The sequence below is a fragment of the Salmo salar genome, chromosome 04 (assembly GCF_965601325.2).
Source record: "Salmo salar chromosome 04, fSalSal1, whole genome shotgun sequence".
Classification (NCBI taxonomy): Eukaryota; Metazoa; Chordata; class Actinopteri; order Salmoniformes; family Salmonidae; genus Salmo; species Salmo salar.
Window position 1 is genome coordinate 32,720,743 of NC_138294.1, and position 19,640 is coordinate 32,740,382.

Genomic DNA, 19,640 nt, shown 5'->3' on the forward strand with positions numbered 1-19,640 from the left:
AGGTCTTTTAATAGAACAGAGTGCTTCCGTTTGGGGTGACATAACTCAACGTCACCCTCTTCTCCCCCCTACCTCTCTCCCTCCTCCTTTCTTTCCTCACTTCCTGCCTCGTCCCTCCATCCCGAGGCTCTGAGTCCTGCTTTAGCCCATGACCTTGGCTGGCAGGAAGTCCATTAATTGTTCCAGAGAGCGAGGGAGAGGAGTTGTGTGATTTATCTACCCCCCTTGCAGGGCTAGGGATTGGAGGCCGGGTGGGGTGGAGGAGACAAGGGGTTTAGGCTGGCTGAAAGGGGTAAAAAGAGACAGATCCTGGGTTACTTCTCTGGGCACTGCCCCTGTGTGGAGGCCCCATTTGAGCTTCCAAAAAAAGTACTGAGTGCTGATTTAATCAGGAGTGCTGTAAGGATGAGCATTTGGCATTTTTTGACTGTTCGAATACTCCATTTTTGGGGGTTTTCCGCGAACTCCCACCCCCCAAAAAAGTCCCACACTGGACAAAAATATGTGAGCGTTTATCTATATGCCAACAGATCAAAACAATGCCTAATTTATTATAACCATTACAGGTAACAAATCCCAATTGCTAAATTGCCCCATAAATATTCAGTCAATAAAAAAGCAAGTGCCATTTAGGATACCTTTATTTATACCATAATATCAACTGGTTATTATATCGTGGAACACAATCTCCAAAAAGGCCGTAAACTCAGCAGTGGCGCTTGCATAGAAGCCTATGGCTGTGCAATGGCATAGCCTTGTTTTGTTCATTTAGCATACAAGACGCTCTTATTTCCCAAGCCCTTATCACAGTTGAGAAACCTATTTTATAGTAAAAAAACAAAAAAAACATGATGTGCATCACTTCAGACTGGCAACTTTTTTAATTTGGAAAAATATTCTGTTACATTTTATTCTGTTATATTACATCTTGTGCCTGGAACAGTTATTCACAAAGAGTGATAATTTGAAACGGAGCTCAACTTGGCAAGTTGAAAGACAATTTTTTCAGGTTTACAAACCAAAATCCGTCTTCTTGTCCACTCGGTTTAGTTTATTCTGCCTGTTTTTGGTTTATTTTTTTCAAAAATGATCCACATGAACACTTTAAAGTGATCAATTACGCCCACGGCATCTGTTGGTGAGATAGGCATATGCTTATTTTCAAAACTGTAGCTCGTTGTTGGAACACGTTTTTTCCTACTTCAAAGAACCAGTCCATTTTGAATTTCTGATAAAACTGTCGTCAATGGGCAAGGAATGTAGCTTGTGTATTCCATCACTTAGATATGTTTTTATAGTCATTTATTTCTGTAGGCCTAGCAGGAGCTTGTGTGCGTGTGTGGAGGGAGCGGTGAGAACGCAATTGAGACACAGGGGAAAGAGAATTTAGGGAGAAAAACGGTGTGATGCTTGGCTTGGTTTCTTTTTTGTTGTGCAAATGGAAACACTAGAGTCTAAGCAAATGAACATTTTCTTCAAGACAAAATTTTACTTGGCCATTCGGGCAGCCACAAAGAACATTCCATCAAATAGCTTTACAGTATTTGGAAGGAAAAAATGGATCTCTGGTTAAAGATCAAGATTTGACGTCCGTTCTAGTACTCAAGCAATCAATTACTCATCCCATCACTAGAGTGCTGGTCCTCCCTGTTATTCGTAATGCTTAAAAGGCATAGTTGATCCTAGATCGGCACTGCTAAGCTGAGATGCTTTGTGAATAAGTGTCTGCACACGTTAGTTGCTTAGCTTGATCACAATAAGAGTTCCAATGAGGTATCACCTTGCATGCTTAGGTTTTGATAGCAGTGATACAAAAGCATGCTCTTAGGCATTCAGTACTGTACAGAGTAGGCTTCTGTGGTATTGATACAGCGTACGCAAGAACACCCACAATGTAGATTCCCGACTGCATGCAGGGAAGGGAGCCTTCATCAAATTAGAATTGAAGTGATTATCAGAGCCTGAGTAAAAGGACAACATCAATAGTTATCTATATTTCTCTCTCTCTCCCACACTTCTCTCTCTCTCCCACACTTCTTTAGATAACTGTAATTATTTGTTTTTGCCGGACATGGCGTGTTGCACATTATATAATGTTATGTACTACAGAAAGAGTCAATTAAATAAAATCTATATCAATATTTATTGTGAATATGCCCTTTATATTGTTTTTTACACAAAATATACCTGTCCTTTGGGAGTGGTGTCATTTCCACCACTGAGGACAAATTCCTCATTAATAATGTTTTTTCAAGAGAATGTTAATTTAGTTACCATGGAAACATATTGTGACACTGAAGCACATGGCTGCAGTGGACAGTTCTTCCAGATGTGATGTCCAGAAGTTGAAGAAAAATCGAGGTAATATTGCATGTGTAGAGAATATTTTAATTGTCAGTAATTTCCAAACAGGCAGAAATTTCTTTAATTTGTGTTAGAACTTTTGAAAAAAAAAGTATATTTTATTTATTTAGTGTAAACGATATGCTAGCTGTAATACTAACCAAAGCATTGCTAAGCAGTCTGTCAATTTTCTCCAGAAACTGTAGAGGGTCATCACAGTAATTTCCATCACAAAGTGTGGTGGAAATGACAGAAAGTGGTGGAAATGACACAAATCCATGATCTTATTCGTTTTTACTTTACTTTTTTTTTTACTTTAGTCTTATTTAATCATGTTTAAATTAGTTTAATCTCGAAAATGCTCCAAGGTGTGCACATGTTGAAAACGAAGTAGTAGTTGTCTTTATTTTTAGAAGATGCCACATAAAACAGCACAGAGGTCACAGACATATAGAAGCAAAAGAAAAAATGATCCTATACGATACCAGGAGCATCTGCAAAAAGACAGGGAGCGATACTGGAAGAAATAAGAGAAGGGAGAACGTTTACCCTGGAATCGTGCAAGACGTTCAAGCGCAGAGTGGTGCTTTTGTGAAAACCATGAGTCGCGTTGGCCCCAACCATTTCTTTTAGGGCCAATCAGAGACGACATCATATGGTACAGACCACAGCATGTGCTTAGACTTGTCCCTAAGCCCCATCCAGTGACTAAAAGGCAAATGGAGCTGGATGCCTTGCTCTCTTTCTAAGCCTTAGATACACTTGGAAACTCACTATAAAGTGCATACAAAGCAGGGCATAAAAATCATACATTAAATAAAACGTGTAGCTCTCAATTAACTCTTCCCTCTCTATATGTGCTAGAATTTCTATTTGTAGCATCTAAGTGTAGTCAAGGACAACACATTGTTCTCATGTTGAAAATGTGTTAGTTCCAGTGTTTTGGAATCTTTGTCTTATATTAATGAAATGTTTAACAATGGTTGTTGTTCAAAATGTTTGCACTAAAATAGTTTTCATACGTTTTTTTTTATTTTTTACATTGATGTCATTTCCACCACACCTTGTCATTTCCATCACAACCCATATTTTTGAGGTAAATGAGTATATGATGTATAATTTACATACATTTATTTGTTTTAGATATGGAAATCATATGTTTGTTATCAAAATCTCACAAAAAGTTTGGGTGGAAATATCTTATTTTTCAAGTTAAATAAATGTTTTCAGCTGTCACCAAGGCAAGTTTATACATTCAGGCATCGTATTGAATTATTTATATTAGGAAAACCTTAAAAATCACTTACAATAATATTCAGTACAGGTTCATGTACAAATGTATAAGAAATCTGTAATAAATACATTGTATGATATTTCATTTTCAACTAAAATGGATGTTTAATGACGTGATGGAAATGACATTTGTCTATGGTTGTCTGGGAAAAATTACACAAATATATACATTCCTGAATAGTACGATCGCAGCCATTATCAGATATAGTTTCGAGACAAATCAAAGACAAGTACAATACTGGTGAAATGGTGTTTGAATAAGTTTTAATTTCTGAAAGTTTGCAAGGCCAAAGTGCCCGAAGTTGCAGAATCATCCGCCTATAGAAAGTCAACACCCTATTAAACTTTTTGTTATGTTACAACATGGGATTGAAATAGATTTAATTGTCATTTTTTGTCATTGATCTACACAAAATCCTCCATAATGTCAAAGTGAAAAGAAAATTCTACAAATATGTACAAATTAATACTTTTTTTTTATAACTAAAATGTAGTCACCCGCTTTATTTAAGCAATCCTAAATTAGTTTTGAAGTAAAATTTGTCTTAACAAATCACATAATGGGGCGGTTTTCCAGACAGAGTTTAATTTAAATCTGGACTGACTAGTCTAATTCTATTTACATTAATCCAGATTTTAAAAATGGCTTTCTGAGACGTTGCTTAACTTCAGATTAATTTAGTTCTAGACTAGAGTCCCAGACCAAGACTAGGGAGTTCCAGACCAGATTAACTGGTTAGTAAGGACACAGCAGTTCATCTTTGTGAAGCCTAATTATAATGAACAAAAATATAAATGCAACAATTTAATGGATTTTACTGAGTTACAGTTCATATGAGGAAATCAGTCAACTGAAATAAACTAATTAGGCCAAATTAGGTCAAATCACTGGGATTGCATATATTAATCTGTTGATCACAGATACCTTAAAATGGGCCTCACAATGAGCCTCAGGATCTTGTCATGGTATTTTTGTGCATTCAAATTGCCATCGATAAAATGCAATTGTGTTTGTTGTCTGTAGTTTATACCTGCCCATACCATAATCCCACCGCCACCATGGGGCACTCTGTTCACAACGTTGACATCAGAAAAGCGCTTGTTTACACGATGCCATACACATGGTCTACGGTTGTGAGGTCGGTTGGACGTACTGCCAATTTCTCTAAAACAACGTTGGAGGCGGCTTATGGTAGAGAAATTAACATTCAATTCTCTGGCAACAGCTCTGGTGGACATTCCTGCAGTCAGCATGCCAATTGCACGCTCCCTCAAAACTTGAGACATCTGTGGCATTGTGTTGTGTGACAAAACTGCACATTTTAGAGCGGCCTTTTATTGTCCTGAGCACAAGGTGCACCTGTGTAATGATCATGCTGTTTAATCAGCTTCTTGATATGCCACACCTGTCAGGTGGATGGATTATCTTATCTTGGCATAGGAGAAATTCTCTCTTACAGCGAATTGTAAACAAATTTGTGCAGAAAATATGACAGAAATAAGCTTGTTGTGCGTATGAAACATTTCTGGGATCTTTTATTTTAGCTCATGAAACATGGAACTAACATGTTGTGTTTATATTTTGTTCAGTGGAGATTAATGATGTGCACTTTGTGCTGACCTAAGGATGCTTAAAGAAACAGGGGATGGGACACTAATACATAAGCATTGTGTGGAATTGGAGCAAGTCACCTAAACCAAACAATGGGCAGAGGTAAAAGAAAACCTTCAAAGAATTTCAGTGACTTTGAAAAAACCCTCTTGAAGTAAATTGTGTCAAACCACCCAATTATCGAGAACAAACAGCATGATTCATCAACAGAAACAAGAAAAATACTACCATTTGTAATGAATTCAACTCAAATGAAAACGTAAACAAAAAGACACTACAACAACTTCAGGTAAGATACTGTATTTATTGTTGTCCCACTTTCACAAATCAGAGTCACTTTGAAATGTTTGTTTTCTTCTGTAACACAATACAGTGGGGCCAAAATGTATTTGTGTGACTGTCATGGCTGTTCGAAGGAGCGGACCAAAATGCAGCGTGTTCGTAGTTCCACATATTTATTTTAACGTGAAACTTAATGCAATACACTGAAATACAAAACAACAAACCGTGATGCAGAGAGGACAACACACTACTCAAAAGACAATAACCCACAATGAGAAAAACCCCTACTTAAATATGATCTCTAATCAGAGGCAATGAGTATCAGCTGCCTCCAATTAGAGATCAATCCCAACATAGAAATAGAAAACATAGATAAACCAAAAACACCCCCTGTCATGCCCTGCCCTACTATAGAAAATTACATCTTACTAGGGTCAGGATGTGACAGTCCCCCCCCCCCCCCCCCCCAAAAGGTGCAGACGCCGAATGCAAACAAAAACGGTAGGGTGGGTGACTAATGTCTATGGCAGCGGCTCTGGTTCCGGGCGTAGTACCCCCACCGCCTGCTGATCCCCCCCGCTTCTGTATGTCCGGAGAAACCAGACCATGGATCATCGCCGGAGGCTTCGGACCACCAACCGCCGCTGGAGGCTCTGGGCTGCGGGCCGCCGCTGGAGACTCTGGGCAGCGGATTGCCGCTGGAGGCTCCGGGCTGAGGAGCGCCGCTGGAGGCTCCGGGCTGAGGAGCGCCGCTGGAGGCTCCGGGCTGAGGAGCGCCGCTGGAGGCTCCGGGCTGAGGAGCGTTGCTGGAGGCTCCGGGCTGAGGAGCGTCTCTGTAGGTTCTGGACTGGGGACCTTCGCTGCAGGCTCCGTGCCATGGGTCATCACTACTGGTTCCGCGTCATGGATAATCACTGGAAGCTTTGTGCCATGGATCATCACTGCAGGCTCCGGGCCATGGGTTATCACTGGAGGCTTCGTGCCATGGATCATCCCTACAAGCTCTGGGCCATGGATCAGCTCCGGGCTATGGTGGCGCACTGGAGGTCTGCTACGTGGGGCTGGCATAGGAGGCGCCAGGCTAGTCACACACACCTTCAGGCTAGTGCGGGGAGCAGGAACAGGGCGTACTGGGCTATGGTGACGCACTGGAGGTCTGCTACGTGGGACTGGTATAGGAGGCGCCAAGCTAGTCACACACACCTTCAGGCTAGTGCGGGGAGCAGGAACAGGGCGTACTGGGCTATGGTGGCGCACTGGAGGTAGAGTGTGCGTAGCAGGCACAGGGTACACTGGGTCTTGGAGGCGCACTGGAGGTCTGAAGCGCACGGCCTGCACAACCCGTCCTGGCTGGATGGTCACTGTAGCCCGGCACGGGCAGAGCGCTGGCACAGGGCGAACTGGGCTGTGCTGGGGAATGAGGGTTGCTGTGCGTAGAGCAGGCGCAGGATAAACTGGGCCGAGGAGACGCACTGGCCGGATGCGCTGAGCAGGCACACTCCTTCCTGGCTGAGTGCCAACTCTAGCATGGCAACGCTGCGGAGCCCGTACCAACCGCATCGGACTGTGCGTGCGGATGGGCGAGAGTGCGCATCACCCCGTAATGCGTCGCTCGACCCTCTGCACGCCTGCTCAGTCGTGCCCTCTCCGCCAGTACCTCCCTCCGGAATCTCGTGTCAAGCTCCGTGCTTGACTCCATTCTTGGCTCCGGTTTGCTCCATGGCTCTCTCCTGTACGCCCGGGAAGTTAAGTCAGGGCTCCCCCCTGACCTAGCCAAACTCCCCGTATGCCCCCCCAAATTATTTTTGGGGGGCTGCCTCTCGTGCTTCCTTCGTTGCCTTGCCTGTTGATCTTGTCGCTGCACTTCCCTCGCTGCTTCCACCTGTTCCCATGGGAGGCAATCCATACCGGCCTGGATTTCTTCCCATGTCCAGGATCCCTTGCCATCCAATATCTGCTCCCATGTCCATTCCTCCTGCTGCTCCTTCTTACGCTGCTTGGCCCTTTCTTGGTGGGTTATTCTGTCACGGCTGTTCGAAGGAACGGACTAAAATGCAGCGTGTTCGTAGTTCCACATATTTATTTAAACGTGAAACTTAATGCAATACACTGAAATACTTGAAAATACAAAACAAACCGTGACGCAGAGAGGACAACACACTACTCAAAAGACAATAACCCACAAACCACAATGAGAAAAACCCCTACTTAAATATGATCTCTAATAAGAGGCAATGAGGATCAGCTGCCTCCAATTAGAGATCAACCTCAAACAATCCCAACATAGAAATAGACAAACTAGAACCTAAACATAGAAATAGAAAACATAGATAAACCAAAAACACCCCCTGTCACGCCCTGCCCTACACTACTATAGAAAATGACATCTTACTAGGGTCAGTACGTGACAGTGACAGAAATGTTACACACACAATATCATACATAATTGCTCATATTATTTCTATTTTGTCTTGTCTTTCTAAGATCCTGTGGAAAAACATAAAAACCTACTTAAAGAAGACAAATGCTGTTGCTCGTAGGGAGCGTTACAAGACTGGTGGCGGACCCCCAGTAAGACCAGAGACAGATGAGCTGGGGGACTTGTTTACCGGGATCATTAATAGCCAGCAACACCTGGAAGGTATCCCCGATGGTGACCATTTGAACATTTCAGATGGGGGACCATTCCAATCCTCATTTGGTAGGACACATTCATTCAACATTTGCCATCTCCAGACTGCAGGGAATATGTAATGTTGTCAGTCATCTCTTGAACTCCCATAATAAAAATGATGTAATGAACTCAACTCTTGAAGAAATAATGTTCTCTAATGCAGCAATTGAAATCATTTTTTAGAGGCTTGGAGGGGATAAGACAGGATGAAGGTCAGCCTGCTACATTTGCAGCAGCCAGGAGGGAAGATTGTGTCACCAACCCAGGCCAGAGGACAAAGACAAAGAGGCTGAGCATGCATGAGAAACTGGCCATGGAATTTCATGAGCGCAGACTAATGCATTTAAAAGAAGGGCACAATATGAAGATACACATCCTTCCTGTTGAGTTGGCTATAAAGGAGGAGGGAAACATGAAGCAGCATCAATACCAATGTTCTTCTCAAACCAGCACAAGTTTGGGGTCCTGATACTTCCATTTGTGAATGAAAAACCTTTTTGTTACATGGCTATTGTTTGCTTTAATCACTTGAGCTATCTTTGTTGTGAGAAGTGCTGCATAGCAAAAGCATTTCAGCAGGCTTGTCAATTTCTGTCATTGTCTGCCCCAACCATGGGAACATCTGGGTCACCCTCGTCTTCAGCGTGAGGATCTGGGCAGCCATGCAGTTTGAGTTAATTGTGAAGCACTGCTGTTGCTATTATGACAATGCAGGATCTTGGTTGAAAGTGCAATGTGTTTCTGAGAGACTGGAAACAACTCCGTACACCAAACATGCACTCCACTGCACTTCTGGTACGGATATGAGTTTGGTTGTACCGTTGTTGCTCAGGTCCTATTGCATGAAGATAGGGGGTGAACAAGAAGTTGGTCTGTGCATACCCACTGTCACCAAGTATGATTCCACTCTGTTGTCCTCCTGCAAGCTGAGCATATGAAGAGGAGTTTTGGAAAATCCTTGAGTCATGAGTTGCACCTTCCCAACGTGCAACAATGTTGGAGAACTGCAAATTGGGAGTGCGTACACTTTGTACATTTATTGAGAACCAGTTTTTATACTCCTCAGCATCTGCTGTAGAGGAACACTTGATGGGAATATGACATCCATCTATACATCCAATGACTCCAGGGAAGTTCCCATAATCGTAGAACTCTATCTTGTAGTTGGCTCGGGCAGCAGCATCAGGGAACTTGATGTAATTGTTTATTCTGCATACAGTTGAGTAACTTACATCACACAAATCTCCTGTTTCACAACAGAAGGTTCCAGATGCCAAAAACCTCAAGGTGATCAGTACTTGTAGGGAAGGAGGGATGGGCCTTCCCCTAAGAGAGTCAGATGAATGCCTTGGCTCAAGCAAACAAATTATGTCAGCTGCATTTTCTTTGTGCATATGGAAACGGTCACAGAAATTGATTTCATCAAAATCAGTGGGTTGTTCCTGTCTATAACGGTCCTTCTGTCTGGTCTTGGTGGTGCTCTTTGATCATCATTGAAACCTGCCTCTGGCCAAGTTTAATTTAAGACTTCACTTAGATCTGGATTAACTCTAATCATCCTTCTGGAAATCAGACTTTTTAAATCTAGATTAGGGCAAGTCTGAGACTATTTTAAACCATGTCTGAGAAATGCCATTTCAGTTAATCCAGTTTAAAAGTGCAATTTAGTCTATATCTTTAAGCATTGTCAAGTTAATAATTATGCTTTGGTTGATGTATACTGTAAACCACCCAGAAACATCAAAGACGCAGTCGTCCTTCTGAACTGAGCTGCAGGACAGGAAGGAAACTGCTTAGGGATGTCACTATGAGGCTATTGGTGATTTTATAACAGCTACAAGGGCTGTGAAGGGAGAAAACTGTGGATGAATCAACAGCATTGTAGTGACTCCACAAGAATGATCTAAATGACAGAGTGAATAGAATAATTAAAATACACAGGATACAAATATTCCAAAACAGGCATCCAATATGTAACAACACACTAAAGTAATAATTTTTGGACTTAAAGCAACGCCTTATGTTTGGGGCAAATCCAACACAACACATCACTGAGTAACTGCCTCCTTATGTTCTTTTTTTATTTATTCTTACCCCTTTTTTCTCCTCAATTTCGTGGTATCCAATTGGTAGTAGTTACAGTCTTGTCTCATCGCTGCAACTCCCGTACGGACTCTGGAGAGTCGAAGGTCGAGAGCCATGCGTCCTCCGAAACACAACCCAACCAACCCAACTGCTTCTTGACACAATGCACATCCAACCCGGAAACCAGCCGCACCAATGTGTCGGAGGAAACACTGTACACCTGGCGACCTGGTCAGCGTGCACTGCGCCCGGCCCGCCACAGGAGTTGCTAGTGCGCGATGAGACAAGGACATCCCTGCCGGCCAAACCCTCCCTAACCCGGACGATGCTGGGCCAATTGTGCGTCACCCCCATGGACCTCCCGGTCGCGGCCAGCTGTGGCAGAGCCTGGGCTTGAACCCAGAATCTCTGGTGGCACAGCTTTTTTTCTCCCCATGTTAGGGGGGAGAAAAAGGGAGGACCCTGTGCCTCCTTATTTTCAGGCATGGTGGTGACTGCAATATATGTGTGCAAAGCTCTTACTTATCCAATAAGACTCCCAGCTGAAATCACAGCCACATGTGATTCTAACATGTATTTATTCAGGGGGGGCTGAATACTTATCTAATCAAGGTACTGTATATTAGTATTTTATTTTTCATTCATCTTGAGAAAAAAATAAAAGATTTTTCTTCCACTTTGACATTACGGAGTATTTTGTTGTAGATCGTTGACCAAAACAAATGACCGTTAAATCTATTTGAATCCCACTTTGTAACACAATAAAAAGTGAAGAAATCCAAGGGAGGTGTTGACATTCTATAGGCACTGTGTACGGTTTAACTGGAGGTATAGTACAGAGATATGGTATAGAGAGGTATGGTTCAGAGTTCTGGTTTATTTATGAACAAAGGTAGAGTACACTCTCTGCCAATATGATACAAGGAGAGGCTTTTAGTTTGTTGGAACGTTGTTTACACACTGTAGCTTCTTTTAAGCAGCGTTGTTCTCGTAAGACGCGATCACACACACACACACACACACACACACACACACACACACACACACACACACACACACACACACACACACACACACACACACACACACACACACACACACACACACAGAGACACGCGTACGTTCCCTTACACACACACTCACACAAAGGAGAGCAATCCATCAAGTCACTCATAGCTGTCACTAGTAAAGGGAGACACAGGGCCTTGAGCAAGGATCTTGTAACACAGATTTGATTTACCTCAATTTGCCTCAAAAAGTGTCATGTGAGCTAAAGGAGCATTGATACGCCTTGGCACTACCCGCCGCCAACAGGCATCTGTCTTTTTAGCTTAGCTTCAACGTATTCCCAAAGTGTTGCCAACCTAATTCATTTTGGGGCAACATTAGATTGATTATGCAGAATTTGGCAGTTATGACAATGAAACAGTGTAAAGTAAACACAGTGAGGTAGAGAATGTGATGTGTGTGACATGCTTACGGTGCGCCTCCAGTGCTGTGTGTGTGTGTGTGTGTGCGTGCGTGCGTGCGTGCGTGCCGCCTCATGCCTGAGTGTCTGAAACGCCCAACGTAGTGGATTGACTTTGCCTTCAATTGGTCTGTTTTTTTTATTACTATTGTAAGATGTGCAAATAGTGTTCAGAGAGAGAGAGAAAATAAAAGGGTTCTTCCCTTCCTCCTCCCAGCTAGTGGAGACATTGGGAATCCACAGCAGGTGCAATGACAGAGTATGCCTACCTCTAGATGTTGAAAAGAGAGAGAGAGATCTAGTTAATTAATTCATGTCTGGTTGTAGGCATGATTGAGAGACAAAGAGGTCACTTCTGAAAGTAGGCACGAGAGAGAGTACCTTTAGCTGTAGGAAAGAAAGAGATATTACCGCAAAGACGTGTTGGGAAGTGAAGGTAGAAGAGAGAGACGACCTTTAGTTGTAGGAGAGAAAAAGCAAGAGAGCATACCGATGTACATAGGCAGGTGTAAATTATAAATTAAACCGAAGAGGTGTTCCGTCAGAAAGGCCACCTGGCATCCTAATTGTACAATGAAACGCCTTTTTGCACCAATAAGCCGGGCTAATAATTTAGGCACGCTCAGGATCTCCGGTAATGAACCTCAAGGCAGTATTTCACCACTAATGACTGAGACTCTTTATATACACGACTGTGCCACCTTACAGGTGCCCATTTAGGCTTATCCATTTGGTTCTGATGGAAGGAAGGAGTCCATTGTATAAGGCCTAGGCAATATGGCCGCCACTCTTTTGCCAATTATCGTCGAGTTCTCCATGTACCTTTCTGACAGTTCCGAGAAATGATGTTTTGTAATACAGCAATTGGATTAATTTAGTACAGTATCTCACCCTGCCGCCATCTTAACAGTAGTGCTGTCAGCACAGTAGAACAGAAAAAAGCTGGTCGACTTGTTCTTTCTATTCCCCAATCTCTCTCTTTCTTTTTTCTCCGTTTTTTTCTTTCTCGCTTCTTCTCAGAAAAATATGCCCTTGAGAGTCCAGTGTTAAATTCACAATGTAGTCCTTACACTCTTAGAGTACCAAAAAGGGTACCAAAAGGGTTCTTCAGCTGTCTCTATAGCAGAACCCTTTTTGGTTCTAGGTACAAGCCTTTTTGGTTCCATGTGGAACGCTTTTGGGTTCCATGTAGAGCCCTCTGTGGAAAGGGTTCTGCATGGAACCCAAAAGGGTTCTACTTGGAACCAAAAGAGACCTGTAACCAAAAAGGGTTCTTAAAAGGTTTCTCTATGAGGACAGCCGAAGAACACTTTTAGGTTCTAGATAGCACCTTTTGAGTGTATGCGATTTGAGTAATTTAAATATATAAATATCCACAATTTTTGGGAAATGAAAGAGAGACGAAGAGAGAGGGAGAGAGAGAGGGAAGGAGTAAAGGGTGGTAGAGGAGTGGAGAGGGGTGGAGGGGGTAGGGCATTCACAAGGATTAATTTAGTGCATTCTCTCACCCTGCCACCATCTTAACAGTAGTGCTGTCAGCACAGTAGAACAGAAGAAAGCTGGTCAACCTGTTCTTTCTATTCCCCAATCTCTCTCTCTCTCTCTCTCTTATTTTTCTCAGTTTCTTCATTTCTCCCTCTTTCTCAGAAAAATATGCCCTTGAGATAGTCCAGTGGAAAACTCACATTATAGTCCTTATGTGATCTGAATAATTGTAATATTTTTCGGAAATTATAGAGCAACAAAGAGAGAGAAAGAGATGGATGGAGGGGGTGGGGCACTACCAGGTCTCAACGCAGGGGAATAACAAATACCAATCTAACAGATGAGCAAGCCCAAACCCCGGTACATATTTTGCCCCGACATTGCCTTACCTATCCAAGCATTAAATCCCCTGCCGCCGGTACAGATAGCTACAGACATGAGTTAAGGCTGTGGCGGAGACAGCCTCCTTCAGGAATCACTATCTGCACACATTATAAGAGGCTAACCAGTGTGAGTATTAGTGGAGAAATTGTGTTGGGTTTCAGGTGAAAGCTAACAGACCATCGCTAATAGTAATAACAAGGGTACTTGCATCGTGAGAGAAAGAATATGATTAAATGCCTGTAGTAAGCAGAGTCTTCCATACCTGTTGAAGAATTGAGCTTTGTCTGACGTTTGTTGCCATCTAATGAACATGAAAAAGGACAAAAACGGTGTATTATCTCATTCGAGTTACCAAAAACAGACTAGCCAACCCTAATGAAGTATTTATTTTTGTCTGCTATTCATTTGCTATTATTTATTAAAATGACCAGAATGGTGTAGATGCTAGACTAAAAGTTGCTAAAAAGTAGCTGTCTTTGTGCCTTCTCTCTTGTTATAGGTGGCTAACCTGGCCTGCTCCATCTCCAACAACGAGGAGGGTGTGAAGCTGGTTCGCATGGCTGCCACCCAGATCGACAGCCTCTGCCCACAGGTAAGCAGCACCTCACTGTACTGTATGTCGTTGATCCTGTTCAGTAGAGAGAGAAAAAAAAACATTATGAAACATAGTGAAACAGGGGAGGGTAACTACCTGAACTTTTTTCCTGAACCAATTGTTGTTTTCCATTGCAAAATGTGATTGTGATGCTACGCCCTACTGAACATGACCCTGGTAATAACACCAGCCATTGGAGGCACCCGGTTGAGCTGTTTTACGTTCATTTTAGAGTTTTTTAAACACACTGTGTTATTTGGTTGCCATTCCATTGGAAAGAGAGTGCATTGGGAAGTGCCAATGAATTGAGAATAACTATATATTATTAAATATCTCTCCGAATAACTATACTCTAAAACCAACTTTTTAACAATGATAAAAGAAAACCCACACAGTGCTGGTACATGGTGAGCAAGACAGAGTAGTAAAACTTTAGTACGAATGTGAATCAGTGGAATGTATAAACTTTGCCGGAGGGCAACTTTGTATGGGCACAGGCAGCGTTCTTCATCTTAGTACTGTGTGTGTCTGTGTGGGTAACAAGAAAGAGAAAGGGAACACACAAAGAGAGAGAGAGCGAGAGGGCAGAGAGAGAGAGAGAGAGGGGGGGGGGCAGAGCGAGAGAGGGGGGCAGAGAGTGATTGGGAGGGAGAGGGAAAAAGATAGAGAGGACAGAAAGAGGGAGCGCAGGAAGAGAGGAGTGAGAGAGGGAGCGCAGAGAGAAAGAGAAGGAGAGAGGGAAGGGTATATATAGGAGAAAGATACAAATGTGAGCTCTAGCCTCCCGGGGCAGTCTTTCTCTGGATGTCTGACAGAGGAATAGGTGGGAATCGATAGGTTGTTTCCAAGGGTTGGGGCATTTTCACAGGGGACCCTGTGCTCACTAACAGAAGTGAAGAAAGGAGAGGAAAGAGGGATTAAGGGAAGGGGCAGTTCTTAACATTCAAGGTGCAAGACTCTCGAAGACTCACACTGGGCCCACAATACACCCGCCGAGACCCACTTTTGAATAAACTGACCTCCACTGAGTCAAGGCTAGTATTAGAAAACTTTGGAAGGGGATTGCAAGTTTTAAGTTCCCAGCTGTCGCTTTTGCTTGGCAACGGCTTAACATAGAAAAAGCGCTAAGCAATAGAGGGAAGAGGGATAAGTGACACAAAGAAAGAAAAAAGAAAGGTGGGGGAAAAATAGATGGCTGTTTTGACATTTTGAAAAAGCCCTGTCGAAGGCCAAGAGGCCGACACGTGAGCTTGAATAACAAAAGTGATACTAGCAAGACCAGTTGGCGAGTTTGTCTTTTCTTTTAAGTAATCACATTATTCCCACGCGCATACAATAAGATGACTCAGATGTGTGTGTGTGTGCTTTTTTGGAATGTTGTGTTTTGACAGGAGGTCGGTTTGACAGCAACTCCTTGTGTTGGGCCAGGTGCCTGCAGGCTGACTCCGGTCGCCAGTTGAACGGTGTTTCCTCCGACACATTAGTGCGGCTGGCTTCCAGGTTAAGCGGGCGGGTGTTAAGGAGCGCGGTTAGGCGGGTTGTGTTTCGGAGGATGCATGACTTCCCCTTCGCCTCTCCCGAGCCCTTTGGTGAATTGCAGCCATGAGACAAGATTGAAATCGGGGAGGAAAAGGGGTGTAAAACTGTGGTTGTGGTTAAGATGATTGCACTGTGAGTTGCTCTGGATAAGAGCATCTGCTAAATTACTGAAATGTACAAAATAAAAAGATATTATCTTGATTGTTTAAGTCATGCAGGCCTGCAGTAGTAATGGCACCCTGCCTATTGCTTTACCATTCGTTGTTGAATAAATATGAATATATTAACTGGATATTATCCATGTAATGGACACGTGCAGGACTGAAACATTGTCTATCTGTTAGATCATTAGTTCTCATTCCTTCTCCTATGAAGACATACAGTTTTCCAAACGATCCTGCTGTTCGATCTGCTGGAAATGTACCCAGAGAACCCCCTCCCTAAAGGGATAGTTCACCCAACACAAAATGACATACCCAAAACCAAAGCATGGATTGCTGTCTTACCTTGTCTGTAGACTATAGACTGCACAACGGCTAATGACATTAATGTCATTTTCAATTTGGGTGAACTATCCCTTTAATGTTCTTAAGGAAACTGACTGCAGAAAGGGATCTAGACTGTGCTATAGCCTACTGTACCGCTGATGCGGTCCATTTCACACCCTCTACTCTATCTAGCGGGTGTACCAATGCTCATGCAAGGCTTCTTACTTATTTAATTAGTCTAATGTATATAGCAAAGAAGTTCATAATTGAAGTACAGTCGTGGTCATGGCTAGTCATGCAGAGTTTCCTTAGAAGCCACGTTAGTCTTTTAGTCTAGGTTAGGGGTTTGAAGTCAGAAGTCTTGGAAAGCCACCCGGTTATATTCCAGCCCAGCAACAACATAAGATAACACATGATTCCACTTAACATGGTCTTCAGTCTGGAAAGGAGAACGATTATATGATTATCTTCATTAGGTGTGTTAGTGCTGGGCTAGAATAAAACCCTGCACGGCCTGTATTGTAAGCACCCCAGGACTGGATTTGGAGATCCCCTTGACTTAGGTGGTCCTCACACACACACACACACACACACACACACACACACACACACACACACACACACACACCTTTTCTCTCAACCTTCACTCTCTACCCCCCAGGTGATCAACGCGGCCCTCACCCTGGCTGCTCGGCCCCAGAGCAAGGTTGCCCAGGACAACATGGATGTGTTTAAGGACCAATGGGAGAAGCAGGTGCGCATCCTCACCGAGGCCGTCGATGATATCACTTCTGTGGATGACTTCCTGTCCGTGTCAGGTATGGAATCGGGAAAGATTAGAAAATATTGACAATGTTGTACACTGTTAAAATGAAGTGCCTTTTAACACTAATAGTAGTTGCAACTGAGCTCCCACCAACAAGAAAAGGCTGGTGGGAGGAGCTATAGGAAGACAGGCAGATTGTAATGGCTGGAATGGAATAAATGGAACGGTATCAAACGTATGGAAACCACATGTTTGACTGTTCCAATAATTCCAGTCCAGCCAAAACAATTAGCCGTCCTCCTATAGCTTCTCCCACCAGCCTCCACTGCCACCAACATATCGTCTCTCGGATTATAACTGTTTATTGTATAACAGTTCTTGACACCTGGGGACGTATGTATCAAATGTCTCAGAGTAGGAGTGCTGATTAAGAATCAGTTTTACATTTTCCGTTTAAAATGAAAAAGATTACATGGACAGGGGGGCCTGATCCTGGGTCAGCACTCCTCCTCTGAGATGCTGGATATATACAGCCCGATATAAAGTAGACTCAGTGTGTTTGTACAGTGTATAGGTAAGTAAGGTGTTTTTCCACTGAAAGACGCATTTATCCGACATCATTTCTGCTTCCATTTAGAGAAAGAAGAAAGCTTTCTTGTAGATACTATATGGCTTCTAATGATGATGACTGTGATATAATTTAATACAGATGACCATGATAATTAAGTGATTTAGTCATTAGGAGTTACAACGGTTGAACAGAATATTCTCTCCTTTTACGGGTTTTAAGCTTTGTAGGCCATAATGGGTAAGTGGCTATTGACGCAGTTCTAGGACAAAAACATGCTTTCTCGAGTAAGTCAATGGTTGTTTAGGGCTCATCCCAAATGGCACCGGTAAAAAGTAGTACACTATAAATGTATATATATATAGAGAGAGAGAGAAAGGTAGAGAGAGAGAGAGAGAGAGAGAGAGAGAGAGAGAGAGAGAGAGAGAGAGAGAGAGAGAGAGAGAGAGAGAGAGAGAGAGAGAGAGAGAGAGAGAGAGAGAGCACATACACACATGGGCATACACGTTCACACACAGTACAGGTCACCGTTATGGGAGCATTGTTTCCTAAACTCGGTCCACGGGACCCCAAGGGGTGCAGTTTTTGGTTTTTGCCCTAATACTCAACTAATAATCCAGCTTTGATTATTTGAATCAACTGTGTAGTGTTAGGGCAACAAACTAAACATGCACCACTTGGGGTTCCGAGGACCAAGTTTGGGAAACTCTGTGGTAGAATCTTTTGAAAGACTAGCACCTCATTCTACAACTGACAATAATGTAGTCCACAAGGACTCTTGTCAATGAAAGGGTTAGAATGATTGTGCAATGAGCTTTAGGAATATCTGGGCTTTCTCTTTTTTATCAAACAGCAGTTGTCCCTCAAGTTACTAAGCTATGCCATGAAGCAGGTTTGTGCCTAATGAACACCATGCCTCCCTTTATCTCTACCTCACAGAAAACCACATTCTGGAGGACGTGAACAAGTGCGTGATCGCCCTGCAGGAGGGTGACGTGGACACCCTGGACCGCACGGCGGGCGCCATCAGGGGCCGGGCGGCCCGCGTCGTTCACATCATCAACGCGGAGATGGAGAACTACGAGCCAGGCGTTTACACCGAGCGCGTTCTGGAGTCTATCAAGCTGCTGTCTGAGACCGGTGAGTTGGTCGTAATGTACGCACACACACACACACACACACACCAGTGGTGGCTTCTCAGAGGAGGAAGGGGAGGACCATCCTCCTCAGTGAATTTCATCTAAATTGTAAAACATTGAAGAAGTTATCATTTTTAGATAGAACTGTAGTTAATATATTCACGTCCACAAATAATTGATTAAAACACACTGTTTCGCAATGAAGGTCAACAGTAGCCTCAACAGCACTCTGTAGGGTAGCACCATGGTGTAGCCGGAGGACAGCTACAGTAGCTTCTGTCCTCTTCTTGGTACAACGACTTCAATACAAAACCTAAGAGGCTCTTGGTTCGCACCCCCTTCCATAGACTTACACAGTAATTACCGGAGGACGTCCTCCAACCTATCAGAACTCTTGCGGCCTGAACTGACATGTTGTCCACCCAATCAAAGGATCAGAGAATAAATCTAGTACAGAAAGCATAAGCTACAGATAGCTAGCACTGCAGTGTATAAAATGTGGTGAGTAGTTGACTCAAAGAGAGAGAAAGACAATAGTTGAACAGTTTTCAACAAATTCATTTCTTCAAAAATGAAGGAGAAGAGAGAGAGAAAGAGAGATTTCGTCATTTCTTTTTCACTTTCAGTTTCACTTACGTAGCTAGCAAATGCAGCTAGCTAGTTTAGTCACTCAACACCCGGCTCAAACAGAGGGATGCTATGTTAGCTAGCTGGCTATGACTATCCAACACAGCACTGGAACTCTTCCAAGTCCAGGTAAGCTTTGGTTTTATGAATTTATTACCACCGGGGCTCGCCAGGTATAATTGCTTACTGAGTATACACTGTAACGTTACTGCATGATTGTAGCAGGTTTACTAACACATTAGTTCTATTAGCTATGTTGACTAAGACGTTACTTTAGCTAATATGGGGACAA

At 43.1% G+C, this 19,640-nt stretch overlaps 1 protein-coding gene across 1 annotated transcript in view; it reads left to right on the plus strand.

Annotated features, from left to right (window-relative positions):
• The window catches only part of LOC106602757 (catenin alpha-2), a 672,188-nt gene that overhangs the window by 596,783 nt on the left and 55,765 nt on the right, over positions 1 to 19,640 (plus strand). Inside the window, exons 10-12 of the mRNA XM_014195596.3 lie at positions 14,126 to 14,218; positions 16,910 to 17,066; positions 18,522 to 18,722. Of these exons, the coding sequence (XP_014051071.2) occupies positions 14,126 to 14,218; positions 16,910 to 17,066; positions 18,522 to 18,722 (451 nt within the window). The remainder of the gene's footprint in view (positions 1 to 14,125; positions 14,219 to 16,909; positions 17,067 to 18,521; positions 18,723 to 19,640) is intronic.